The 25,770-nt window shown below is 40.8% G+C and overlaps 1 protein-coding gene across 2 annotated transcripts in view; it reads right to left on the reverse strand.

Annotated features, from left to right (window-relative positions):
• Positions 1 to 25,770, reverse strand: part of trim33 (tripartite motif containing 33) — a 151,875-nt gene that overhangs the window by 16,735 nt on the left and 109,370 nt on the right. For both annotated transcript variants that reach the window (XM_043716996.2, XM_043716995.2), the window contains exons 12-17: positions 25,109 to 25,256; positions 21,437 to 21,512; positions 13,457 to 13,625; positions 11,540 to 11,892; positions 10,047 to 10,170; positions 8,577 to 8,651 (exon numbers count right to left, since the gene is read on the reverse strand). In XM_043716996.2, the coding sequence (XP_043572931.2) occupies positions 8,577 to 8,651; positions 10,047 to 10,170; positions 11,540 to 11,892; positions 13,457 to 13,625; positions 21,437 to 21,512; positions 25,109 to 25,256 (945 nt within the window). The remainder of the gene's footprint in view (positions 1 to 8,576; positions 8,652 to 10,046; positions 10,171 to 11,539; positions 11,893 to 13,456; positions 13,626 to 21,436; positions 21,513 to 25,108; positions 25,257 to 25,770) is intronic.

The raw sequence follows: 25,770 nt of genomic DNA on the forward strand, positions 1-25,770 counted from the left end.
TCCAGGAAATTATAGACCAGTGAACATCATTGGTAGGGAAATTATTGGAAAAGATTCTTACAGACAGGATTTACCTGCATTAGGAGAAGAATGGACTTATTGGGGATAATCAGCATAGCTTTATGCAGGGGAGGTCTTGGTCTCAGAAGCTTGAGTTTTTGAGGAAGTGACAAAGATGATCATTGAGGGTAGGACAGTGGATGTTGTCTACATTGACTTTACGAATGCAGTTGACAAGATCCCTCATGATAGGTAAGTCCAGAAGATAAAATCATATGGAATCCATGGTGACTCACCGAGTTGGGTACAAAATTGGCTTGGCCATTGAAGACAGAGTGCAACTGTGTTGCCGTTTTTCTGAGATGGTCAGTAATCAGTGGCGTTCCACAAGGATCAGTGTTGGGACTTCTGTTATTTGTAATATATATAAATGAAACTTTTGGAATTGGCAAGCTTGCAGATAACATGAAAATTGATGGGAGTTGTAGACAGGATGGATATCAAAAGATGCAGCAGAATATAGATCAGCTGGAAAGTTTGTCAGAGAAATGGCATTTGGAGTTTAATCCAGATAAGTGTGAGGTGATGCATTCTGGGAGATCAAATGCAACAGGGAAGTATACAATAAATGGCAGGATTCTCGAGACCATTGATACACAGAGGGATCTTGGGGTTCAAGTCCATAGCTCCCTGAAAGTAGAAACACAAGTGGATAAGGTAGTAAAGTAGGCATATGGTATGCCTGCCTTCATCAGTTGGGGTATTGATTATAAAAGATGGCAAATCATATTGCCGCTGTACTTGTCAGTCTACATTTGGAGTATTTTGCACTACCACTGCACTATAGGGAGGATGTGGAAGCTTTGGAGAGGCTGCAGAAGAGATTTACCAGGAAGTTGCCTGGATTGGAGTGTATTAGCTAAAAGGGGAGGTTGGACAAACTTGATAGTTTTTGCTAGCATGTTGGAGGCTGAAGGGTGACCTTACAGAAGTATATACAATCATAAGATGGAGCCTCTTTCCCAAAATGGAAATGTCAAATACTAGGGGGCATAGATTTAATGTGAGGGGTGATAGATTAAGAGAGATGTTCCAGACAAGTTTTTGTTTGTTTACAAACAGGGTGGTAGGTGCCTGGAATGCACTGCCAGGGGAGGTGGTAGAAGCAGATATAAAAGCAAAATTTAAGAGGCATTTGAACAGACATATGAACAGGCAGAGAAGAGGGTTACAAACCAAATTCAGGCAGATAGAATTAATTTAGAATACCATGGTCAGCACAGAAAAGGTGGTCCGAAGGGCCTATTCCTGTGCTGCACTGTTATGTTCATGTGGCCTCTAGCTTTAAATTTTATTATTGGATGAATCTGCCTAATGCCTTCAAATTCTATACACCTTTGCTCAGGTTGGTTCACAAAATCCAAAATTTTTGTCTGTAAGCTTTCGGGACGAACACATGTACACAGATAATAAACTTTTTTGCCATTTCAATCTGTAAGGTTTCCTCTGAAAGCATGGCATAATTTTATTAGCTTTGCTCATCAACCTGTTTACAAGAAGCAATGTTTTAGCCACATCTGCTTAGATGCATTTCTTTTGAAGTAATAACTATCATCAAATTTTCAAACAACTCCCATTCGTTCTCGGACTGGAGCTAGATCTTTTCTTGAAGCTGGAGGCATCTATTTTTCTTCCTTTATGCCTTTCTCTGTAATTTTAGTCTCAGCTTCTTGAATGTGTTTTTTTGCCTTTCCCTATATGAAATGCTCTTACCTTCACCACTCAAATTCTAGCTCCAACATTTTCTTTTCCAACTAAACCTGTTCAGTCCAGTATAACTTTGCCTTCTTCCAATTCTACCCATTCCTCTGGTTCTTCCACTACAATCTTAACTTTTTGGCCACTAGATTATGAATTTTAAGCTTCTTAGGCGTTAGTCTCATATCTAATTGCAAGTGCTCCATCATATTCAATAGTTGGGCTGTGGATATTGCCTTTAAAAGAATGATAATCTCACATTCCCAGCTTTGGACATCTTGGACAACAAATTTACGTTACAACTGAGGTTGAAGAGAACAATGTCACTCTCCAGCCCCATCACTCCATTGGTCACAACATAAATTTAAATTACTTGCCTAATTATCAAAATGGCCAATTTTATGCTTTATATAGATTTCAAATAAAAAGGATTCATCAACCAGGTTTCTGAATTCATGGCCCCAATTAAACACAGTAAAAAACTTTCTCTGAAAATAAAAAAGGTAAATGTAGGCTGCAGTAATATTCACCACAGGTTTCAGAGTCTGAAACAGGTAGAAGGATATCACTAAACAAAGGCAGTTGTCACTGAGGCTATTGCAGACACAGGTAGCCCAGGAATTGTTGAGAATCCAAGGATTTGTCCAGAGAACAATTTTAAAAAATTCTTTCACTGGATTCTCCAGAATGTCTTTCTAAGAGAACCAAAGTAACAGCTGAGTAATTTTGCTCTCTGTTTTGCTCTCTCTAAAAAGTAAGCCTTACCCCTAACTGAACTCCAAACCATTTCCAGTAGACAGGTTCAAACAATTAGATTCAGCCATGAGACTTCCAGTGCCTTTAAAAAAAATTCCCAATGTCCTCTTTATAAAGAATGTCCAGGAATCTCTTCAGCACTCCAAATGAATCACTGTCCATGATCCTTTAACATGAACCCTGAATAAAAAACTGATCAAGTGCCTTCATAACAAGGGTCACAATCTCAAATTAGATTAAAAAAAAAGATTGCAAACAGTCTTTGAGGCCAATACGATGGCAATTCAAGGTGTCAATGGTGCAAAGGTAATGGTGAGGGAAGGCAATGACTTACGCCACCCTCTGATTAGCTGGAGAAAGCTATAGCTTATCCAGGACTGAATGTTGGACACATTTTTAATAAAATTTTAATGGTTCAAGCATGCAGTGGTGCCGAGATACAGGTCGAAGATGATGCAGTGTCTGGGTATGTTGCATCATGTGAAGACGTGGGAGGGTGCCAGATACAAATATTTAAGAGTCTGAAGGAAGCAATACAAAAACTAGTGCAGAAATTATTGATTGTAGCTCCAGCTACAATCAGATAATCAGGAAAGGAGCACTGAATTGGCCAGTGGGAAAAGAGGCATCAGAAAAACACAGTTAACTGTATTGCAGACGTTATGAAATTAATCATGGGAGTCATAAAGTCATAGAGATGTACAACATGGAAACAGACCCTTCGGTCCAACCCGTCCATGCCGACCAGATATCCCAACCCAATCTAGTCCCACCTGCCAGCACGCAGCCCATATCCTCCCAAACCCTTCCTATTCATATACCCACCCAAATGCCTCTTAAATGTTGCAATTGTACCAGCCTCCACCACTTCATCTGGCAGCTCATTCCATACACGTACCACCCTCTGCGTGAAAAGGTTGCCCCTTATGTCCCTTTTATAGCTTTCCTCTCTCACCCTAAACCTATGCCCTCTAGTTCTGGACTCCCCAACCCCAGGGAAAAGACTTTGTCTATTTATCCTATCCAAGCCCCTCAATTTTGTAAATCTTTATACGGTCACCCCTCAGCCTCCGGCGCTCCAGGGAAAACAGCCCCAGTCTGTTCAGCCTTTCCCTGTAGCTCAAATCCTCCAACCCTGGCAACATCCTTATAAATCTTTTCTGAACCCTTTCAAGTTTCACAACATCTTTCCGATAGGAAGACCAGAATTGCACGCAATATTCCAACAGTGGCCTAACCAATGTCCTGCACAGTCGCAACATGACCTCCCAACTCCTGTGCTCAATACTCTGACCAAGAAAGGAAAGCATACAAATGCCTTCTTCACTATCCTATCTACCTGCGACTCCACTTTCAAGGAGCTATAAACCTGCACTCCAAGGTCTCTGAGGGGAAAAACTAAAACACAATAGTCACAGGATATCATTTGCAAAACTGGTTTGTGCAGATTTGGTACACGAGGAATACAAACATAACAGATTTCTTGAGGGAGAATTGGGTATCAAATTGGGAAGTGATAACAAGTTCAATTACTTCCTAGAAAAGGTTCAAATGGTGACAGTTCACTTGAAGGATTTTTGAGGAAGTGTGTGGGTTGGCAGTTGACAAATTTAAAACTTTTTAGTAAGTATGGGGATTTAAAAAGCTAAGCTGGATATCAGCATTAATAGGGTTTAAGACAAAAGAAACAGGTGGTGGATCTCATGGATGAGAAGTGGTCTTGGGAAGAACAGGGAGGAGAGAAACTATATAAAAATATAAAGTAGAAAGGGCAGCAAGATAGGTGGCCCATATCTCAGCAGAAAAGAGTCAAGCTCTTTGCATTGAAGATTCAAGCTAAGAATGGAATGGCCATTTGAAGGTGGTGGTGGTTAAGGCAATGGCCATGGAATAAAGCAGCTTGGGACGTATTTGCTTTTCAGATTGATTGTATAGTTAGTGGATAGCTTTTCGCACAGGATAAGATGATCCATCTGAGGTCTATATATACCAGCCAATTATGTTGATGAATGACCACGCCACTGGTAAATCACGTACTCAAATCAGCGCATACCATTGAGGTATGGAGAGTGATAGGTTTAAAGGACATGGACTAAACTGAAGGAAGGCACAAAGGTTCCTAAAATAGTTGGCATTTTTAAAATGATCTAAACTTGCATGCGTTGACCAAAATTTTAAAATTTGTCAATTCCAAAACTTGGAACTACTGGGTACTGTCAAAAGCATATTGATGTAGACAGGTTAGCATAATGGGCAGATATATGGCGGATGAAGTTTATTGCAGAGAAACTGATATTTTGGTTGGAGAATGAGAAGCAATAAAAAAATGGTGGGTGGCAGTACGGGGCGCAGTGCTCAATCCATGGAAGAGTCACCTGAAGGCTATCATAGCCAGGAGATACTTGCTCTTCAGCCATAATGAGCTAAAGTGATTAAGAGAGGACATGCTATTTTCAGAACTGTCAGGCAATTGTCAAATTGCAGGCTAACGATGGCTCCATAGTGCCAAGAGTTTAACTGTGGATGCTGCTAAGGCTACAGTAAGGAGCACAAAGAACATGACTGCTCCTAGCTTTTAGAGCAATGAGTGATCCTAGAGTTAAGGGACAGTCAAGAACTAGAGAACACTGATTTATTGTGGTTAGCAAAATAAACAAAAGATGCCACAGGAAGGAAAAAATGTTTAGACAGCTACTAGTCAGGGCGTGAAATGCACTTCCAGGAGATCATGAAGGCAGATTCAATTGTAATTTCAAAGTGGAACTGTATAACTTTCTGAGAAGAGAAACTAAAATTGCACGGCTACGGGAGGGGAGCATTAAGAGAGGGAGTAGCTGCATTGCTCCTGCAGAGAGCTGGCAGGATAACAACAGGCTAAATGACTTCATTTTGTGTTGTGACCGTTCTATGTTTCTGAGATGGTCATGTCAATAATCCAAAACACAAGAGCAGTGAGGTAACATGCAATGGAAGCAACCTGAATACAGTAGGTTATTTAACAAGGAAAATATTTATGGAATATGTTTACCAATGGAGGAAAACAATGAAATAGTGACAAAGTTGAATCAGTTGTAACGTAGGAAATGCAGAATACTCCCAGATACAACAATGTGATAACCAGATAATCTATTTTTGTCAATTGACAATGGGTTAAATACTGGTCAGGACAAGTGATGACTCCACTGCTCTTTTCATTAAAAAATACTTTAGGTTTTTTCCAGTCTTCCTGAAATGGTGTCAGTTCCACATCACATTCAAAAGCCATGCAGCCTCTTTAGTTGTACACTCCATGGTCTCTTGGTTCTCTGACATAGAAGCATGAGTGCAACTAACTAAACAAAAGCTGACACTGAATTCATAATTCCCCAAAAAAACTGTAGGGTATCCCTAATTGAGAGCTAAAAAAATCAGAAACAATAAGCACAATTTGTTAGTTAATGTAGAGAAGAGATGAAAGGGATTAGGGGTCACCGTACATGATTGAATTAGCTAGAATACTAAAATTATTCATGAATAGTGCTAATTAAAGCTTAAGTTATGAATAATAGCAGCAGGATATTGCCAACATATAATTATTTAAAAGTAAGTTATAAAGAGACATTTGAGTTTAGGTTGTAAGGACTTGTTGTAAAAATTACATTGTAACTGCTTTATCTCTTCAAACAAATTGATTCTACTAGAGGAATTAATTGTGTTATCATAGCTATGCACAAGTTCAAAATTTATTTAGTCTTTTGTTTCCTCAATAAGGTTTATGCCAGCAACCCCACCACCCTTGTTACTGTGATTAGCAGTTCTTCCAATGCAATTTCAGAACATTAACAACATAAGAACAAGGAGCAGGAGTAGGCCATCCAGCCTGCTCTGCCACTCAATAAGATCATGACTGATCTTTTTGTGGACTCAGCTCCACTTACCCACGTTTTCACCATATCCCTTAAATCCTTTATTTTTAAACAAAGTATTTACCTTAACTTTGAAAGCAATTACTGGAATAGCGTCACCTACTTCCCTGGGCAAGGAATTCCATAGATTAACAACCCCCTGTTTGAAGTTTTTTCTCAATTCAGCCCTAAATCTGCTCCCTCTAATCTTGAGGCCATGCCCTTTTGTCCTAGTCTCACCTACCAGTGGAAACAGCCTATCTATTTCTATTTTATCGCTTCCCTTCATAATTTATGTTTCTATAAGATCCCTCCTCATTCTTCCGAATGCCAATGAACGTAATCCCAATCTACTCAGCCTCTCCTCATAAGCCAGCCCCCTCAACTCCAGAATCAACTCAGGTGAACCTCCTCTGCACCCCCTCCAGTGCCAGTACATCCTTTCTTAAGGAGACCAAATCTGCATACAGTACTCCAGGTGTGGCCTCACCTGCAGCTTGTACAGCTGGAACACTACCCTTCTGCTTTTAACCCAACCAAAATGTATGACTTCACATTTACTAACATTGTATTCCATCTGCCAAACCTTTGCCCATTCACTCAATGTATCTATGTTCCTCTGCAAAATTTCACAGTCCTCTGCACACTTTGCTCTGCCACTCGTCTTAGTGTGACCGGCAAATTTTGACACCATACACCTGGTCCCCAACTCCAAATCATCGATATAAATTGTAAATAATTGCGGTCCCAACATCGATCTCTGAGGCACACCACTAGTCACTGATTGCCAGCCAGAATAGCACTCATTTATCCCCACTCTTTGCTTCCTGTGAATCAACCAATCCTCTTATCCACGCTAATATTGTACCCCTAACACCATGCATCCTTATCTTATGCAACAGCCTAATGTGCGGCACCTTGTCAAAGAAATTAAGTTTCAGCTATTCTAGACATTTGACAAAGAGATTGAAAAACAATATATTAGAAGTTATGTATTTTTTGGGGATAGGAAAGGAATTGAAATTAATTCATATTTCAAGAGTATTTGCACTAGTGGGAGGTACTATAAACACAGCCTCAAAGGATCCAAGAGATCTTTTCAAATATACTGAAAAGAATCAAAAATTACAAATAGCTTGGTTTTTGAAGAACTGGGTAGCTAATCAGTAAATGGAAAATGTTAAATGCTCTCAAATAAATCTCAGGTTTCAATACTAGTTTGTGAGGACAGTTTTAAGTTCCCTTCTAATCACCTCTACTAGAAAGGATATGTAATTGAGTAAAGTTGGAATCAACTTCAATATCCCATTCCAAGTAAAAGAGCCTGTCAAATTCCCCATAAAGGTTTACACATGAAAAAATAGCCACTCAAATGGGTGAAGTAATGGGTGCTAGTACCAATTGAAATCATAGCACAAAATGCCACCCTCATGAAAAATGAAGACATTGCAATCTAAACACAGCCACACAAAAATCTTCATTATTTCATTATATTTCCATTTAGATCTCCCCTTAGAAACATCACTCAGAACCCTGACACTGAAGGTGGATGCGTTCTTAGGTGCCAGAATCTAGATATGGTACATAGTTGTATAAGCAAATGCACAAAGCTATGCATTAAGATGGATAAGTTAGCAGTATTAGTCAGAATCAAAGCATGGAGGATGGGTGTATAAGCAACTTTTAAGCAAGATACACAGTGTGGTAGACAATGCAGAAGCATTGTCTTAAATACACCATTACACCTATCAAGGGTTTAACAACAATGATAAATCAATTTATATTTAGACACTACTCGGAGCTCTTCTGGCATAGCAGTTGCATCCCTAACTCTGGGCCACACTGGTCAAGTTCAAGTCCATCTACCACACGGGGATGATTAAACATAGTTAAGTCACTATATATTACTAATTGTATATTAAATATATTCAAATTTAGGCAAGAGGTGGGCATTAACTGAGGTTTCACTGTGGTCCTACAAATACTAATTTAAAATGAAGTTGCTGGGTTTGGAAGTGTTTGTAGTCTATAACTGTAAATAAATGTTTATGAAAGCACAAAAGATTGGTTCTCTAGCAACTAGCTTATTAATGAAACAGCATTTCCATTGCAACAGCTGTTTTAACATAAAAGGTATTAAAATGTAGAAATGTTTCACAAACAAGCCAAGACACTTACAGAGGAAGGAACAGGTTCTTGGAATGCGATGCTCATTTCATGACAATAAAGATATAACAGGAGACGCTCACACTTCTAAAAAAAAAAGCAAAAAAATCAGTCAATGAAGCTGCAAAACATTTTAAGGTTGGTCTGTAAACAACTATGTGTATATGGTTTGTTCCTGAAATTAGTTTCCTGAGAAACTTGATCATTTAAAAATCTAAAGTTTCAGATACAAAAATGTGAACAAAATAAATAGAAAAGAGCCATTAGGTCCCTCAGGCCCTCTCTGCCATTCAATAAGATCATGGATGATCTCCAACTTCAACTCTGCTTCTTATCACTACCCTTAATATTCTTATATTCCTCTACTCTCTTCAAACCCCACTTAGGTTGGGATGAGAAGCACAATCACTAGACTCTCATTAAAACCCCAATTCTTAAACTTTGGCACTTTTCAATATTTTTAAATCATTGCTCCCAACTAATTGGCAGATTTAAAACATTTCATAATTAAATTAGTTCTTACAATATACATTATTAATTTACTTTCTATTAATTTAAATAATCCACTGACTTTAAAATAATATTCAATGATAACAGTTTGTCCTACTGATTTTGAGTTCAACAATGGCCTGTGAGGTTCTCCTTTAATGATTATCTTTCAGGAAAACCAAAGTTTTGGCTGCTCTAATCTTTCCTCCGAGCACATTCTGGTTAGATTTAGCTTTGTTGTATTTTCTCTATTTTCAGCAATGTTTGTAAACTCCTTTACAACCTTTAAACAAGTACTGAACACAGCATTTAAGTGCAAAATTGACTTTGCAAAATCTCACTGTAATTTTGACTTATAATCTACTGCTCTGGTTAGTTTTCAATTTCCTTTAATTCTCTACGAATATTGCACTAATTTTGCAAATTACAAGTCCATTCTTCCAAAATTAAAAAGTCACTATTCTAAGTTCTCTCCATGACTCTGCTTGTAATAATGATGCTCAATTCATTACCTACTCATATCAACATATACCACGTATATTTCTCAATGATAGTAAGTTGATGCACAAATAAAACAAATTTTACAAGTGTTTCAAATTCTTTTACAAAATGTTACAAAATTTAAACAGTATAACTTAGATTCAGAACATGGGGAAAATAACTTACATTTAGTTTCCACAATAAAGTCACTTATAAATCACAAGCAATAACTCTCCAAATCAACAGTTCCTGCCTACTGATGACACATCCTCAGTAGGTTTTTAAATTACTATTTAATTCTTTTCCAGTTCTCTATTTCATTTAGGATCGCAACTTTAACTTAAAAATACTTCATATTAAATTCGGCATTCCTCAGCGTCCAAATGTACACTCATTAATCACGCTATCTATACTAATTGCTTACCAGTATCATACTGCTACATAGCTTGAATAAAGGAAAAATGAGAAATTTGAAAAGGAGAATAAACTTTTCTCTCAGTAAATGGGACTCACCCTTTGGTCAACTGGAGCCAGGCTTGGTCCAGTTTTTCCCTTCTTTATGTGATGCAGATTGTCACAATCATATTCCACTTCTGGTTTCGACAGGTCCCGACAAAATGTACAGATCCATTCCCCACTTCAGAGGGAATAAAGAGGAGGGGGTAAAAGTGACCTTTAATTATTCAGTATTCTGGGTAAATAGGAATCTTACAATAATCAACTGTAAAAGACATTATAATACCTTCTAGCATCAGCAAACAGCCTAATTAACCTCAGATTCAAAAGTTAGGAGAACTTACCGTGCAGGGCAGAATAATTCAGAAATTATCGTTTAGATCAAAATTGCCAAACTGCATGACTCTGGTTCTATTTGTCATAGCACTCCTTACACATGTTACGTTCTGTATTTATATCTTCCTCCTGTGTTTTTAGACTTCTCATTTTACTTCATTTCTCATTTTTGGTCCAAATTTTTACTTGTTTTGTTGTTATATTTCTACCTGCTTAATTTGGATATAACACTTTAACAAGTTAAGGTGCACGTGCACATCACCTGTGCCCAGAGAATGTTTTGATTTCCTTAGTGTGTTTCTTTTTAACACATGTTGATTTCATCACCATGGTCAGTTTCTGTATGGGTTTTAATCATTAGAAAGAATTTTATTTCGAGTACTTTTTCTTTACAGAATGAGAAAAGTGCTTTTTTTTTGTACTATGACACAAAACAAACATTTCCAGAATTTGGCAATGAACTCTTGAATATTCTATGACAATGCATGAAGGATGACAGGAAGTTCCCTTGGTTGAGGGAGCACAAGCAGAAGCATTCGTCCTGAGGTTCTGTCATTTGTTTTTCATCACATTGTGTACAAATCTGATTGGGAGAGGCTAGGACCAAGAGCACAGCCTCAGAGTGAAGGGAACAATCTTTTAGAACAGATATGAGGGGGGTATCTTCAACCAGAGGGTAGGGCCTTTGTGGAACTTAAGTGACATAAGGTTGTGGAGGTCAAATTAGTGTTTTTAAGACAGGGAAAGATCGGTTCTTGAAGGGGGTCAAGGGTTACTGTGAGAAGGCAGGAGAATGGGTTTGAAAAATATATCAGCCATGATCAAATGGTGTGGCAGACTCAATGGGCTGAATGGCCTAATTCTGCTTCTATCCCTTTCGGTCTTATGATCTATTCTTCTCCTGCTTAAGGAAGAAAGGAAACTGCAACAAGTAAACAATATATTTTGACGGCACAAGCCAACAACATAACATTCAGGCACTCAGTTATATGTACCTAACTAACAATTTAGGGGAGATCTATATTCAATGTGAAGAGCTAAATTTGATTACAGACACATGCCTCATACAGTTGAACTTAAATGCACAGATAATGCAATAAAATCCATTGTTTCAATTTAAGTATTAAAAAATATTACTAAAAACGGGCGATATAGCTAAAGTTCTAAATTTTAAGTTTGCCGCTATAAGAATGTTAAGAACAGGATAGACTTACCTAGGAAAGTTGAGAAGTGTAGGTACATGACACGCAAGATGGAAAACCTTTGGACACTTGTCACAACACAGTAGATCTCCACCGTTCTGACATACAGCACACCAATCCTCATTAGGGTCTTCGTCCTTATTATTGCTGTTGTCCCCTCCAGCTCGTGGTGAGCGGTGCGCAAAATTACGGATTGGTGATTTTCCATTTACGGTATTATTCAGTTGCCTGCAACTTCCAGTCTTGTCAAAAGTTTCCAACTTCACGTGGTTTTCAACTTGCCGAAGCCCCTCAATATCAGTCTCACTCTCAGAGTGCAAGTTGTTGGAAAGAGGTGGTGTCAAGCTGCTTTCAGGACTGCTCATCTAAATTTAGAGGTAAACGCATGGGTTATTCTGCAATTAATGTTAGATACAAGTGTCATGAAATTTAATTCCCCTTCCATTCTTAGGCCCAAAGAGAGCCTCAGCAGCCCATTCTTTGTCCAAGGGTGCAGGTACCAAAGCTACTCCAAGGAAACTGCTTCGATCACTTGAGATGGTCACCAAGGCAGCTGAGCTTATATCTCCCCCTTCTCCTCGCGGTAAAGTACCTAGTATGTTTTTCACTTCTTATTGGAAGCCTCTACATGGAAAACACTCTGGGCGCAAAATGTATACATCGGATTTTAAAAACTGTTCAAAAATCATTGCAAATGTCTTTTTACTATTATGGCAATATCTGAAATACTAAACTGTAGGTTCTACTCTCCTACTTCCCATTTCCAAAAGTACGATTCAGGGTCTCCTCAGGGTCAAATACATGAATGTCAATGTCCCAGTTTTTTTTTCTGAAATATTCAAAATGCGATGAATTCCTTTAACTTCCATGATCTTTACAAAACAGAAAGGATGACTGTGCTTTTAGAGTGCTAGCCCGGGCACAAATCAGTACGTTATCTATACTCAAAGCCTAAAGTCACAATGCAGTTAACTTCACTTTGAATCCTGCTCTTTTTCTGTGGGAATTTCTGTCTTCTTTATAAACAAATAATAAAATGTCTGATAAAATATGCAGTTTTGCACTTAGAAAATTGAATTATCTTCATGGAATGTTGGACCGGGTTTAGATGGTGGGTTGGGGATGGATAGGGGGCGGTGTTGGACAGGGTTGGGGGCGGATACGGGCCGTGTTGGACAGACCTTGGGGCAGACGGGGGAAGGGTTGAACGGGGTTAGTGGGTAACCGGGGGGGGGGAACGGACAGGAACAGTGACATGCTTCTTCAAATTCCTCCCCACTTTTACTCTTCAGCTGTAATTTTCTTAACAACTGGGTGACTAGTTATAAGCATTGCCAATTTTTAATAAAATCACAACAGGAAAGAGTGGTATAAGGTTTGTGAAAAACGGAATTTCAATGACTTGCTATGCAGCCAAAATCTATTACATATGTGCAATGCAGAGGAGGGGTATAGAGCCCGAAAAACATACTTGGTGGAGGTAGGTTCAAACGAGTCAACAGCTCCATTACAGGAGGAGTCAAGAGTACAATTTACAAGGATACTAGATCCTACAGCTCATCAAGCTTATATCTTATTCAGTTTGCTTCCAAGCAACACAATATATTAGTCGTCAGCTAGGTATACACAACCATGAAATATACACCAGCAGCTCTCTGAAAGTACTACGAATGAATTTATCCACAGGAACATAACCAGGTTCTGTTAATAACCGTTTTAAAAAAGCCTTTATAAAGATGCATCCAAAGAATGTTTAAACTGAAAATCTGTTTCTGCTCTACTTCAATTGGTAACAAAGTACTGGAATGTGCTAATTGATTCATGTGGGGAAAAATACAGAGTTAAAGTCAAGCTCAAAAAAAAATTCTTATTCAAGCAAAGGTCTACCACAAATATTTTTGATTAAGCCACAAGTTAGTTCAAATTTACCATACAAGCGCTTCTCCGACCATCTTCTAAATGTTCATGTTTTACAGAAGCACCAGTAAAGCTGCACACTTCATCCTCTGTGCCAGGTTCTTGCTTCACTCTGACTTGGTCTGGTCGAAAGACTGAGATCCCCCTTTCTGTACCTTGAGCTTTACCAGAGGAGCTACAGCTGTAAGAAGTACACTTACAATCAGCATACCAAGGTTAATTTTAATCTCAGAAATTCAAGTTCAGATTTTTGAGATTGCAAAATTTAAAGTAACACAAAACAGTGATGATATGGTGGTTACTGAGCACTTGAACTACAGATTGAATTGAATTACACTCAAATCAGGATGATTCAAAATTAAATGTCCCTGATTTTATCAGGTCAGAACTGCATTGTCCCAAAATAGCAAGTTAGAATGCTTCAGGTGAATCGAAGCATCAAATTGCTATTGATGGCTTTACATGAAATGAGTTTAGTTACTCTCAATCTAATATTGGAACACGTAACATTATTCTGCAAGCCCAACATTCCCCAAAAAATCTGCCAGATGTAAAATTAGCAATTTTAGAGAAGTCAAAAGTTGACCAACATGGCAAATAGCTAACGGAATTCTGAGAGATTAAGCTGAGACAACATTGGGACAAACATAGGCAGTTTCGTTCTGCTCTTAAATGTGCAAAACGTGACCTAGAAGCACTCTATTAACACAATGGACGCACAAAATGGAAAATATTGTATTCCCTAGTTTTATATATCCCCTAGGAGCATAAAACACAACTACCATTAACTTACCAATCAAAACATAGAATTGAGTAATATCAATTTGATATTTCCAAAGTACATGCTTGTTTCAAGTGCAGAATGTAGTGCAAGAGCCATATTATTGTGGGAAATTATAATCCTAGTCCCTTTGGGAGTCTCTCTGATCTGGTATACTTCTTGATGTTCACTTTCAACGAAAGATAAAGTAACTAAAGCCTTGACACAATGTATCTGAAGGAAAGGGATGAAGCTTTGTTTGCTCTTGTCTTCTGAACAGCTTTTCTTTCAAAGAAGTGTCAACCAGATAATAACATCCCAAGTATTACTGGAATTCAGGGATCGTTCCTCAATAATAAAACTTAACACTGAACAGTGTTTGAAGCTTTTATTTTTTAATTCTTTTAAGGATGTGGGCATCACTAGCCAGGTCAGCATTCACTGCCTATCCCTAATTGCCCAGTTGAATGTCAACCACATTGCTGGGGCCTGGAGTCACATGTAGGCCAGCAGATTCCGTCCCCAAAGAACATAAGTGAACCAGATGGGTTTTTCCTGACAATCAACAATAGTTTCAAGCTCGTAATTAGATTTTTAATTCCAAATTATTATTGAATTGCCCCAAATTTATTGAATTTCACCATCTGCCACAGTGGGATTTGAACCCAGGTCTCCAGATTGCAAGTTTAACGATAATACCATCAGGCCTGCCTTTATTATACAGCTTACAAATTAGTGATACAGAAACCAGAAATGGACAAAAGTATTCACAAGTGTAATACAGAACTGAACATGTGAGTTACTGCTGGTGAAACGTTCAATCACAATATTCAGAAGAAAAAGATGAAAATTATAATCTTGTTTGTAGCAAAGAATCAAACTTTAATCCAAGATCTGCTACAAGGGGAAGAATCAATATTACAATCATCATACCAAGGTTAATTTTAATCTCAGAAATTCAAGTTCAGATTTTTGAGATTGCAAAATTTAAAGTAACACAAAACAGTGATGATATGGTGGTTACTGAGCACTTGAACTACAGATTGAATTGAATTACACTCAAATCAGGATGATTCAAAATTAAATGTCCCTGATTTTATCAGGTCAGAACTGCATTGTCCCAAAATAGCAAGTTAGAATGCTTCAGGTGAATCGAAGCATCAAATTGCTATTGATGGCTTTACATGAAATGAATTTAGTTACTCTCAATCTAATATTGGAACAAGTAACATTATTCTGCAAGCCCAACATTCCCCAAAAAATCTGCCAGATGTAAAATTAGCATAATATTCTTTCAATATTATTCTTTCCTTTATGCTCTAATTAGTAACAGACTGTATTTTTGATTAAATTTAGGTCAAATTTATCATGGTTCAGCTGACTTATTGCTGCTTTATTATACAGAATCAGAGTCATGTAGATGTATAGCACAGAAAGAGACCCTTTTGTCCAACTCATCCATGCCGACCAGATATCCTAAATTAATCTAGTCCCATTTGTCAGGACTTGGCCCATTTCCTTCTAAACTCTTGTTATTCATCTACCCATACAGATGTCTTTTAAGTGTTGTAATTGTACCAGCCTCCATAACTTCCTCTGGCAACTCATTCCATACACATACTACCTCTATGAGAAATAACTGTCCCTTAGGTCCTTTTTAAATCTTTCCCTTCTCACCCTAAACCTATGCCCTGTTGTTGGACTCTCCCAACCCAGGGAAAAGACGTTTGTCTATTTATCCTATCCATACTCCTCAATTTTATAAAACTCCAGAAGATCACCCCTCAGGTTCTGACACTCGAGGGAAATTAAAAAAATTAGCATGAATGGGAAACTTTTCCTAATATGGTTGATAACAGTTTTAAAAAAGCCTTTATAAAGATACATCCAAAGAATGTTTAAACTGAAAATCTGTTTCTGCTCTACTTCAATTGGTAACAAAGTACTGGAATGCGTTAATTGATGCATGTGGGGAAAAGTACAGAGTTAAAGTCAAGCTCAAAAAAAAATTCTTATTCAAGCAAAGGCCTACCACAAATATTTTTGGTAATAGGTACCTTTTACTAACTAATGTAAAAGGCACATAGAAACCCTGTACTTAGGGAGATGAGCTGATCGCCAAGGGTAAGATTCCTTACGAACACAATAGGCACCCTTTGACCCATGTTAATGTGAAAGAATCTGGCCTGGAGAGAGAGTGGGAGCGAGAGAGAGTGGGAGCGAGAGAGAGTGGGAGCGAGAGAGAGTGGGAGCGAGAGAGAGTGGGAGCGAGAGAGAGTGGGAGCGAGAGAGAGTGGGAGCGAGAGAGAGTGGGAGCGAGAGAGAGTGGGAGCGAGAGAGAGTGGGAGCGAGAGAGAGTGGGAGCGAGAGAGAGTGGGAGCGAGAGAGAGTGGGAGCGAGAGAGAGTGGGAGCGAGAGAGAGTGGGAGCGAGAGAGAGTGGGAGCGAGAGAGAGTGGGAGCGAGAGAGAGTGGGAGCGAGAGAGAGTGGGAGCGAGAGAGAGTGGGAGCGAGAGAGAGTGGGAGCGAGAGAGAGTGGGAGCGAGAGAGAGTGGGAGCGAGAGAGAGTGGGAGCGAGAGAGAGTGGGAGCGAGAGAGAGTGGGAGCGAGAGAGAGTGGGAGCGAGAGAGAGTGGGAGCGAGAGAGAGTGGGAGCGAGAGAGAGTGGGAGCGAGAGAGAGTGGGAGCGAGAGAGAGTGGGAGCGAGAGAGAGTGGGAGCGAGAGAGAGTGGGAGCGAGAGAGAGTGGGAGCGAGAGAGAGTGGGAGCGAGAGAGAGTGGGAGCGAGAGAGAGTGGGAGCGAGAGAGAGTGGGAGCGAGAGAGAGTGGGAGCGAGAGAGAGTGGGAGCGAGAGAGAGTGGGAGCGAGAGAGAGTGGGAGCGAGAGAGAGTGGGAGCGAGAGAGAGTGGGAGCGAGAGAGAGTGGGAGCGAGAGAGAGTGGGAGCGAGAGAGAGTGGGAGCGAGAGAGAGTGGGAGCGAGAGAGAGTGGGAGCGAGAGAGAGTGGGAGCGAGAGAGAGTGGGAGCGAGAGAGAGTGGGAGCGAGAGAGAGTGGGAGCGAGAGAGAGTGGGAGCGAGAGAGAGTGGGAGCGAGAGAGAGTGGGAGCGAGAGAGAGTGGGAGCGAGAGAGAGTGGGAGCGAGAGAGAGTGGGAGCGAGAGAGAGTGGGAGCGAGAGAGAGTGGGAGCGAGAGAGAGTGGGAGCGAGAGAGAGTGGGAGCGAGAGAGAGTGGGAGCGAGAGAGAGTGGGAGCGAGAGAGAGTGGGAGCGAGAGAGAGTGGGAGCGAGAGAGAGTGGGAGCGAGAGAGAGTGGGAGCGAGAGAGAGTGGGAGCGAGAGAGAGTGGGAGCGAGAGAGAGTGGGAGCGAGAGAGAGTGGGAGCGAGAGAGAGTGGGAGCGAGAGAGAGTGGGAGCGAGAGAGAGTGGGAGCGAGAGAGAGTGGGAGCGAGAGAGAGTGGGAGCGAGAGAGAGTGGGAGCGAGAGAGAGTGGGAGCGAGAGAGAGTGGGAGCGAGAGAGAGTGGGAGCGAGAGAGAGTGGGAGCGAGAGAGAGTGGGAGCGAGAGAGAGTGGGAGCGAGAGAGAGTGGGAGCGAGAGAGAGTGGGAGCGAGAGAGAGTGGGAGCGAGAGAGAGTGGGAGCGAGAGAGAGTGGGAGCGAGAGAGAGTGGGAGCGAGAGAGAGTGGGAGCGAGAGAGAGTGGGAGCGAGAGAGAGTGGGAGCGAGAGAGAGTGGGAGCGAGAGAGAGTGGGAGCGAGAGAGAGTGGGAGCGAGAGAGAGTGGGAGCGAGAGAGAGTGGGAGCGAGAGAGAGTGGGAGCGAGAGAGAGTGGGAGCGAGAGAGAGTGGGAGCGAGAGAGAGTGGGAGCGAGAGAGAGTGGGAGCGAGAGAGAGTGGGAGCGAGAGAGAGTGGGAGCGAGAGAGAGTGGGAGCGAGAGAGAGTGGGAGCGAGAGAGAGTGGGAGCGAGAGAGAGTGGGAGCGAGAGAGAGTGGGAGCGAGAGAGAGTGGGAGCGAGAGAGAGTGGGAGCGAGAGAGAGTGGGAGCGAGAGAGAGTGGGAGCGAGAGAGAGTGGGAGCGAGAGAGAGTGGGAGCGAGAGAGAGTGGGAGCGAGAGAGAGTGGGAGCGAGAGAGAGTGGGAGCGAGAGAGAGTGGGAGCGAGAGAGAGTGGGAGCGAGAGAGAGTGGGAGCGAGAGAGAGTGGGAGCGAGAGAGAGTGGGAGCGAGAGAGAGTGGGAGCGAGAGAGAGTGGGAGCGAGAGAGAGTGGGAGCGAGAGAGAGTGGGAGCGAGAGAGAGTGGGAGCGAGAGAGAGTGGGAGCGAGAGAGAGTGGGAGCGAGAGAGAGTGGGAGCGAGAGAGAGTGGGAGCGAGAGAGAGTGGGAGCGAGAGAGAGTGGGAGCGAGAGAGAGTGGGAGCGAGAGAGAGTGGGAGCGAGAGAGAGTGGGAGCGAGAGAGAGTGGGAGCGAGAGAGAGTGGGAGCGAGAGAGAGTGGGAGCGAGAGAGAGTGGGAGCGAGAGAGAGTGGGAGCGAGAGAGAGTGGGAGCGAGAGAGAGTGGGAGCGAGAGAGAGTGGGAGCGAGAGAGAGTGGGAGCGAGAGAGAGTGGGAGCGAGAGAGAGTGGGAGCGAGAGAGAGTGGGAGCGAGAGAGAGTGGGAGCGAGAGAGAGTGGGAGCGAGAGAGAGTGGGAGCGAGAGAGAGTGGGAGCGAGAGAGAGTGGGAGCGAGAGAGAGTGGGAGCGAGAGAGAGTGGGAGCGAGAGAGAGTGGGAGCGAGAGAGAGTGGGAGCGAGAGAGAGTGGGAGCGAGAGAGAGTGGGAGCGAGAGAGAGTGGGAGCGAGAGAGAGTGGGAGCGAGAGAGAGTGGGAGCGAGAGAGAGTGGGAGCGAGAGAGAGTGGGAGCGAGAGAGAGTGGGAGCGAGAGAGAGTGGGAGCGAGAGAGAGTGGGAGCGAGAGAGAGTGGGAGCGAGAGAGAGTGGGAGCGAGAGAGAGTGGGAGCGAGAGAGAGTGGGAGCGAGAGAGAGTGGGAGCGAGAGAGAGTGGGAGCGAGAGAGAGTGGGAGCGAGAGAGAGTGGGAGCGAGAGAGGGGGAGAGAGAGAGGGGGAGAGAGAGAGGGGGAGAGAGAGAGGGGGAGAGAGAGAGGGGGAGAGAGAGAGAGGGGGAGAGAGAGAGAGGGGGAGAGAGAGAGGGGGAGAGAGAGAGGGGGAGAGAGAGAGAGGGAGAGGGAGAGGGAGAGAGGGAGAGAGATTGATTCAGGCCAAAGGTGCACACCAGTTTGAAATGGACATCGCACTAGTAGTTTTCTACAGCAAGAACAGGATACTGGACAGCGTGAAAAGAAACTTTATCCAGGCCTGACCTGGAAGTTGACTGTATGTGATGATTAAAACTGGGAACTCTGCTCATTCAAGGTTGAGCTATGAAATGCCAGCTGACATCACATAGTTCAGCACCTCCCAAATGTTGATCCTGGAAAATTTTAGATCTGCAGAATTTGCTGAGAGAAATGTTGGGTGATGGGGGTTTTCATAAGGGCAGTGCTTTAAGATTTTCAACATAACCATCTTAATTGAAATGGACAAGCTTTGTAAGATAATGAATCTTTGAAATAACATTTTTGAGGATGCTCAAAGTGGGAAAATGATTTGGAGATGCCGGTGTTGGACTAGGGTGTACAAAGTTAAAAATCTCAACACCAGGTTATAGTCCAACAGGTTTAATTGGAAGCACACTAGCTTTCGGAGCGACGCTCTGAAAGCTAGTGTGCTTCCAATTAAACCTGTTGGACTATAACCTGGTATTGAGAGATTTTTAACAAAGTGGGAAAAGCTATGGTGTTTTTGCTAACTATGTAACTTTAAAAAGCTACACAGCTGTATCTTTGCAAACTGCTTATGAACCATGCTTTCCAAAAACAGCTGCCAGCTGCCTGATTTGTTCCCAAACTGCAACCATGTTCAGGAATGTCTCACTCATCCAGCTGCTTCATGCATCTGGCCATATGCAACCTCAATGTAGATCCTGCACTTTTTGATTGACACACTGTTTGATCACTTCCTTCGCTGGAAGCTTGCACGTTGGCACTATGTCCAACAAAACCAGTGTCAATACATCGTAGTGTTTATGCCTAAATGCAACATATTTCAGCACACCTCTGTCGAAGTAAAAAAAAAAATTGAGTGAAAGTTCATCATCCCAATGTTAGAATTCCACCAAATGGCAGAAGTTGCACATCTTTGATATAGTGTAAGTACACCTATCACCGTTTAGTAGATTCCAGAATTTTGATTCAGCAATAAAAAACAACAAATTGCCATTTTCTCAGACAACTTTGGGATGGACCATTAATACAGCTGTCCACAACCAAAGTCCAAAATAAATATAAGTTGGTTGTAGGGTTTGCCATTTAACAGTTATCAAACTTTAAAAGGTACTTCTTTATTTCTAAAGTACTTTTATATTGCTTGGTGATCTTCAACTAAATACCGGATTGTTTGTATTTGCAATAGCAAAATATGAACTAACTGGAACAGCCACTTTACAGACAACCAAATGAAGTTGTATTTTAACAGTTGAAACTCCACTGATCATTATGCCTCTCGATGGCAAAGGAACTTAAATCAATCAACAAAATGTCTTAAAGTAGAAGTAGCATCTCAAATGGTGCTTGAATAACTATTTCCAAATGCTTTAACATTGGCTGGATTTTTGAAGTTACCAGAATATTCCCTTAATTTTATTAGTTCCACCACAAATTCAAGAAGGAAGTGGTAAACAAATTCAGGGCTTTGAAGTGGTGTTGATTCAATAATAGGAATCTTAGTCAGAACCAGAACTGCAGTAGTTAACACTGCTGCCATATTATAAGCAGTACTGCCTTTACAGTACAACTTTACGACGCAGTGTACACAGATCAACACTAAAACAGTATCACACTTGCAAGATTCTGCTTCTGGTTGAATAAATTTTAATCATTTGAACACAAGGACAACAGCATTTATTCCCTCAATATTAATCCAAAATAAACTTAAAGTTCCCAAAGAGATTCAATGCATTTTGGGTATCGTTTCATATGTTACCTTGGAGATGCCGAGATCTATACTACATTTTGTGCTAATCCCAAATAGCGCAACATGATATGAATGATCAGACTAGACTTGCACTACAGTTTTCTTGTCAACATTCACTCAAAACTTCATTTAACAGAGGCTGGAAAACACCACCTGAAATGAGCATTGACAAGTTTTAAAGAACTTACCTGCCTCTGCTGCCAGTGCTAGAAGTACTCGAGGGCCTGACTGGAGTGTGGGAGTTAGCCATTGCTAAGGCTGCAACTGAGAAAAGATATTATTAGATGTTACTGTGAAGGTTTGACGATATATATTAAATGAATGAAACACAATGCCATTGCATGCACAGCCTGTAGGGAATCAGAATTCTATCATTACCAATGGTTTTATGATCACTTCACTGTTTTATTTCTAATGTGATTGATAAAGTGGCATTGGCAAAGTTGTTACGATTATGGCGATGACACACCATGCAGCTTAATGTGAACTTCAACTCCGTGAACCTTTTCTTCCTGGATTTGCCACTGCGTATAAGCCTTTTTGAGAGTTCTGCCACAAACTAAGGGACATTCCTTGAAGATAATTTCATAACTTTCAGAACATGCTCAAATTATTCTTTAAAATTTCAGTTATGACAAGTGTCTTTATAAAAATCACTGTTAAAGACTTATCAGTTATACGAGAGTTCAAGCAAAAATGTTTATACATCAGTGGCATTAATCTGAAACTGAGTTAAAAGTTATATACTGTTCTTGAACAAGATTTAATCTCAATATTCATAACCTAATGACTCGTGCAGTCCATTTCAGTTTCCAAAAATGTAGTGGCCTAAAGGATGATACACAACTCTTAACAGCTGACCCTTTCAACATCTGCAGTGTAACAGGTGTGCTGTTAAACACAGTGCTGGGTAGAATAACATTTGAATCAAAATAACCAACTGAATACAGATTTTGAATGTGTGTGAAAGGCAACACCATCCACTAGACAGTGGACCTTATAAGCATGGAACTCAAATGATCCATCTAGTCAAGCCAAATTCCTGATGACCAAGTTATCTTCACAACAATAATTTTTTCATAACCAAGTACGAGGAGTATTTGTTAATAATATCTCACCATCTCCTTGTGATAGATCCAAGCTATACAATGCAACAACCTGCATCTGCTTCAAATAGTAGCTATTGATTTCCAAGGAAAATTTGTCTGACCTAATCACAGAAAGATTGGAGCTAGCAACAGTAATGCTGCAATATGAACTTAATGCTCAGTTCAAGAATACAATTTGTGTGCAATGCAGTCTAGTTTACAGATGGTCATGAAAGAGTGTTACCAGTTAGGAATGCATGTCTAGTAGCTTCAACTTTAACCAAAATTTAGAGGCCTGATGATACATAGATATTATTTATGACCCTTTGAAAGAGAATCTGTTACGCAAATCCCAGGTAGTGTTTACACAGATACAATCAGTAACAGGTCATCCAAGGATATAAACAGTCTTCCACAGATTACCCAAGATTTTTAAGATGCTGTGCCGCTGCTGATGTTGGGCGTTCTTATCTCTTCTTCATCCTGTGTCTTACAGTAGAGATGTATCCTATCTTTTGGGAATAGACATCTAGGGATTGCATATTCCTCAGTAATGGTGAAGGAAACCCCACAATCAAATAATGAATTGATTTACTCATTTGACGTGCAACATTATGCTGAAGGAAAGGGCGACACAAGTAATTTCTCATTTCCCATTTCCCAATATACAGCCAAAGTTATGTTAACTGTAACTGTTATAAAGAGTGAAGCAAGTACTCTTCTGGGACTTATCATGAAGTGTGCTTTGTTGCATACTGTTAAGCAGTCAACTCACACTGCAAATACAAATAAGTCAATTAAATGTAATCCTAACCAAACCATTATCTCCCTAATGGGCTGCCTTATTTCTTTTCCTTTACAGGGAATGTGCAAAGTTCCATTTAAAGGTTCAATAAAACTAATCGGCATTATGTACCAAGACATAATTTTATAATTCCTGGCACACAGAAGAGCATACTGGAAATCTTCTGAATAGTCTTACAAAGAGGAATGTTTTGGATGTTAAGTGACCTTAAGCAGGCCTCATACAAATAGTGGTCATACAAGTTGTGTGTTTGGTCAACTTACTATAGCCAAGCCGCAGGACAGTCTGCTGAGAATTTAAGAGGTGGCACTTTCATGAAGGGCAGCAGTTACCGCTGAATGTTCTAATATGTCTCCATACACATAATTTTCATAACACTAGTTTAACTTGTGCAACTAGACTTAACTGTTGAGAAAGGGTTTAAATGAGGAGGACATGTGCAATTAATTACAGCCTTCTTTGCTGGCACCACTGGGCTCATAAACCAAAAACTCAGATTATACACTGGTAACATGGCAGTTGGCGTACTTCAAAAATTAAAGGGCTCTTGTGCCACAGTGGTAATGTTCCTACCTCTGGATCAAATGGTCTGAGTTCAAATCCCATCTGCTACAGAAATATGTAACGTGCCTGAACAGGTTCATTAAAAATAATTGAGAGGAAATCCCATCCTGGGCCAGTTACAGCATAGCTGGCTCCAGTGAACAAGAAAAACAGACGATTATCAGCAGAACCAGTTCTGGTGGGCAACTCTTGAAGACTGATATCTAATTGTTATGAAAGCAACGAAAATTCATTAGCAAAATTTTGCATGAACTTCTTCCATAAAAATCTTCCGCATCTAGAATTTGTATAACTGAATTTAGTTATAATACAGTAAAATTTTCAAGCAAGCCAATTGAATTTACAATGACACTACCTATTATTTCTCACTGTCCTTTAGAATTCAGGACAAAAATGAAACTATGTTTAACTGTGCAATATATTAGAATTAGAACCCCTACAGTGTGGAAACAGTCACATCAGACCCTCAGGACAGCAAACCACCTAGACCCATTCCCCTACCCTATTATCCTATATTTATTCCCCAACTAATGCAACTAACTGATACAGCCTTGAACGCTATGGGCAAATTAGCATAGCCAGTTCACCGAACCTGCACATCTTTGGATTGTGGGAGGAAATCAGAGCACCCAGAGGAAACTCTCACAGACACAGGGAGAATGTGCAAACTCCAGACAGTTGCCAGAGACTGGAATCGAACCTAGGTTCATGATGCTGTGAGGCAGTAGTGCTAACCACTGAGCCACCATGCCACTTCTCAATTTAAGCCACTGACATAAGTCTTATGCAAATACACCAGGAAAGTATTTATTCTACAGCACAAATTCACCCAGAATTAGAATTATACATCAGATGTCTGAATTAATGGCTCATTGGTTAGCACTGTGGCTCAGCGCCATGACTTATTGGGGCAAATGGTCTGTTTTCATACTGTAGGAATTCTATGATTCTAATGCAATCTTTCAACTTTTAACAGTATGCACTTAAGATTCAGTCAGCTCTTGCAAAACAAATATTACTCTAGAAATTACATTCTGGCATTCTGGATCTTACAACATCGCAGAATAATACACAAGAGGCAGGCATTTGTTCCACAGTTTTTGAATAGAACTTTCTAATTAGCCTTAGATGCCAAAAGGTTTGAAGGTTCTTTCAAGTATATATCTAATTTCCTTCTGAAAGGGACTACTGAATTTCATTCCATGACCTCCTCAGGCAATGCATTCAATTACATGAACAACTTTGTAATAACTTGATAAAAGTACAAAATCAGTGTTAGAAAAATACTTAATAGATTAATTACAAACAATGAAATTCACTGGCAAAATTTCTAAGAATCTTTACCAATTATTTAGTGTCAATACATTTGCATGGCTATTTCTAGATTATTGCATTTTGCTTACTTGCAGGTCCAGGGGATGGTGCTGAGGGTCCAGGGGATGGGTTTGAACCTGAAGAGGCTGGCGGTGGTAGTGATGGTGGGTGGTGGTGACTGTCTGAGATAAATCTGCTCAACAAGTTATCTAACGTACTCGATCCAGCATCATCCAGCTGCAGACAGTATTAATATTGAAGAAAATAAGCAAAGGATCAGGTTTTTTTTTAAAACTCAAATCAAGGTACACGTTGCTTTAAGTTATGTTACAGAATGGAGGAATGACTAGACCAAATTATGTAAAATAAAACAAAGATTTGTAGATGCTGGAGACCTGCAACTAAAACAGAAACTCAGCACATAAGACTGTAGTTACCAGGCTTGAAACATTAACTCTGCTTTCTCCCTTCAGATGCTGTTAGACCTGATCTTCTCCAGAAATTTTGTCTCAAAAACGGAAATTGCTAGAAAAACTCAGCACTTAGACGAGAGTCACCAGACTTGAAACATTAGCAGCCTTCTCCCCAAATATGCTGCCAGACTTTGATTTTCTCCAGCAATTCCTATTTTTGAGGCTAAAGAGTGCTTTCCCCCCACCCTCTCATTTTACAAATCCTGCTCTTCCTATAAGATTAGATTCCCTACAGTGTGGAAACAGGCCCTTCAGCCCAACAAGTCCACATCGACCCT

The sequence above is a fragment of the Chiloscyllium plagiosum genome, unplaced genomic scaffold (genome assembly GCF_037043375.1).
Source record: "Chiloscyllium plagiosum isolate Xiang-an unplaced genomic scaffold, Cpla_swu_hap1 HiC_scaffold_26, whole genome shotgun sequence".
Taxonomy (NCBI): Eukaryota; Metazoa; Chordata; class Chondrichthyes; order Orectolobiformes; family Hemiscylliidae; genus Chiloscyllium; species Chiloscyllium plagiosum.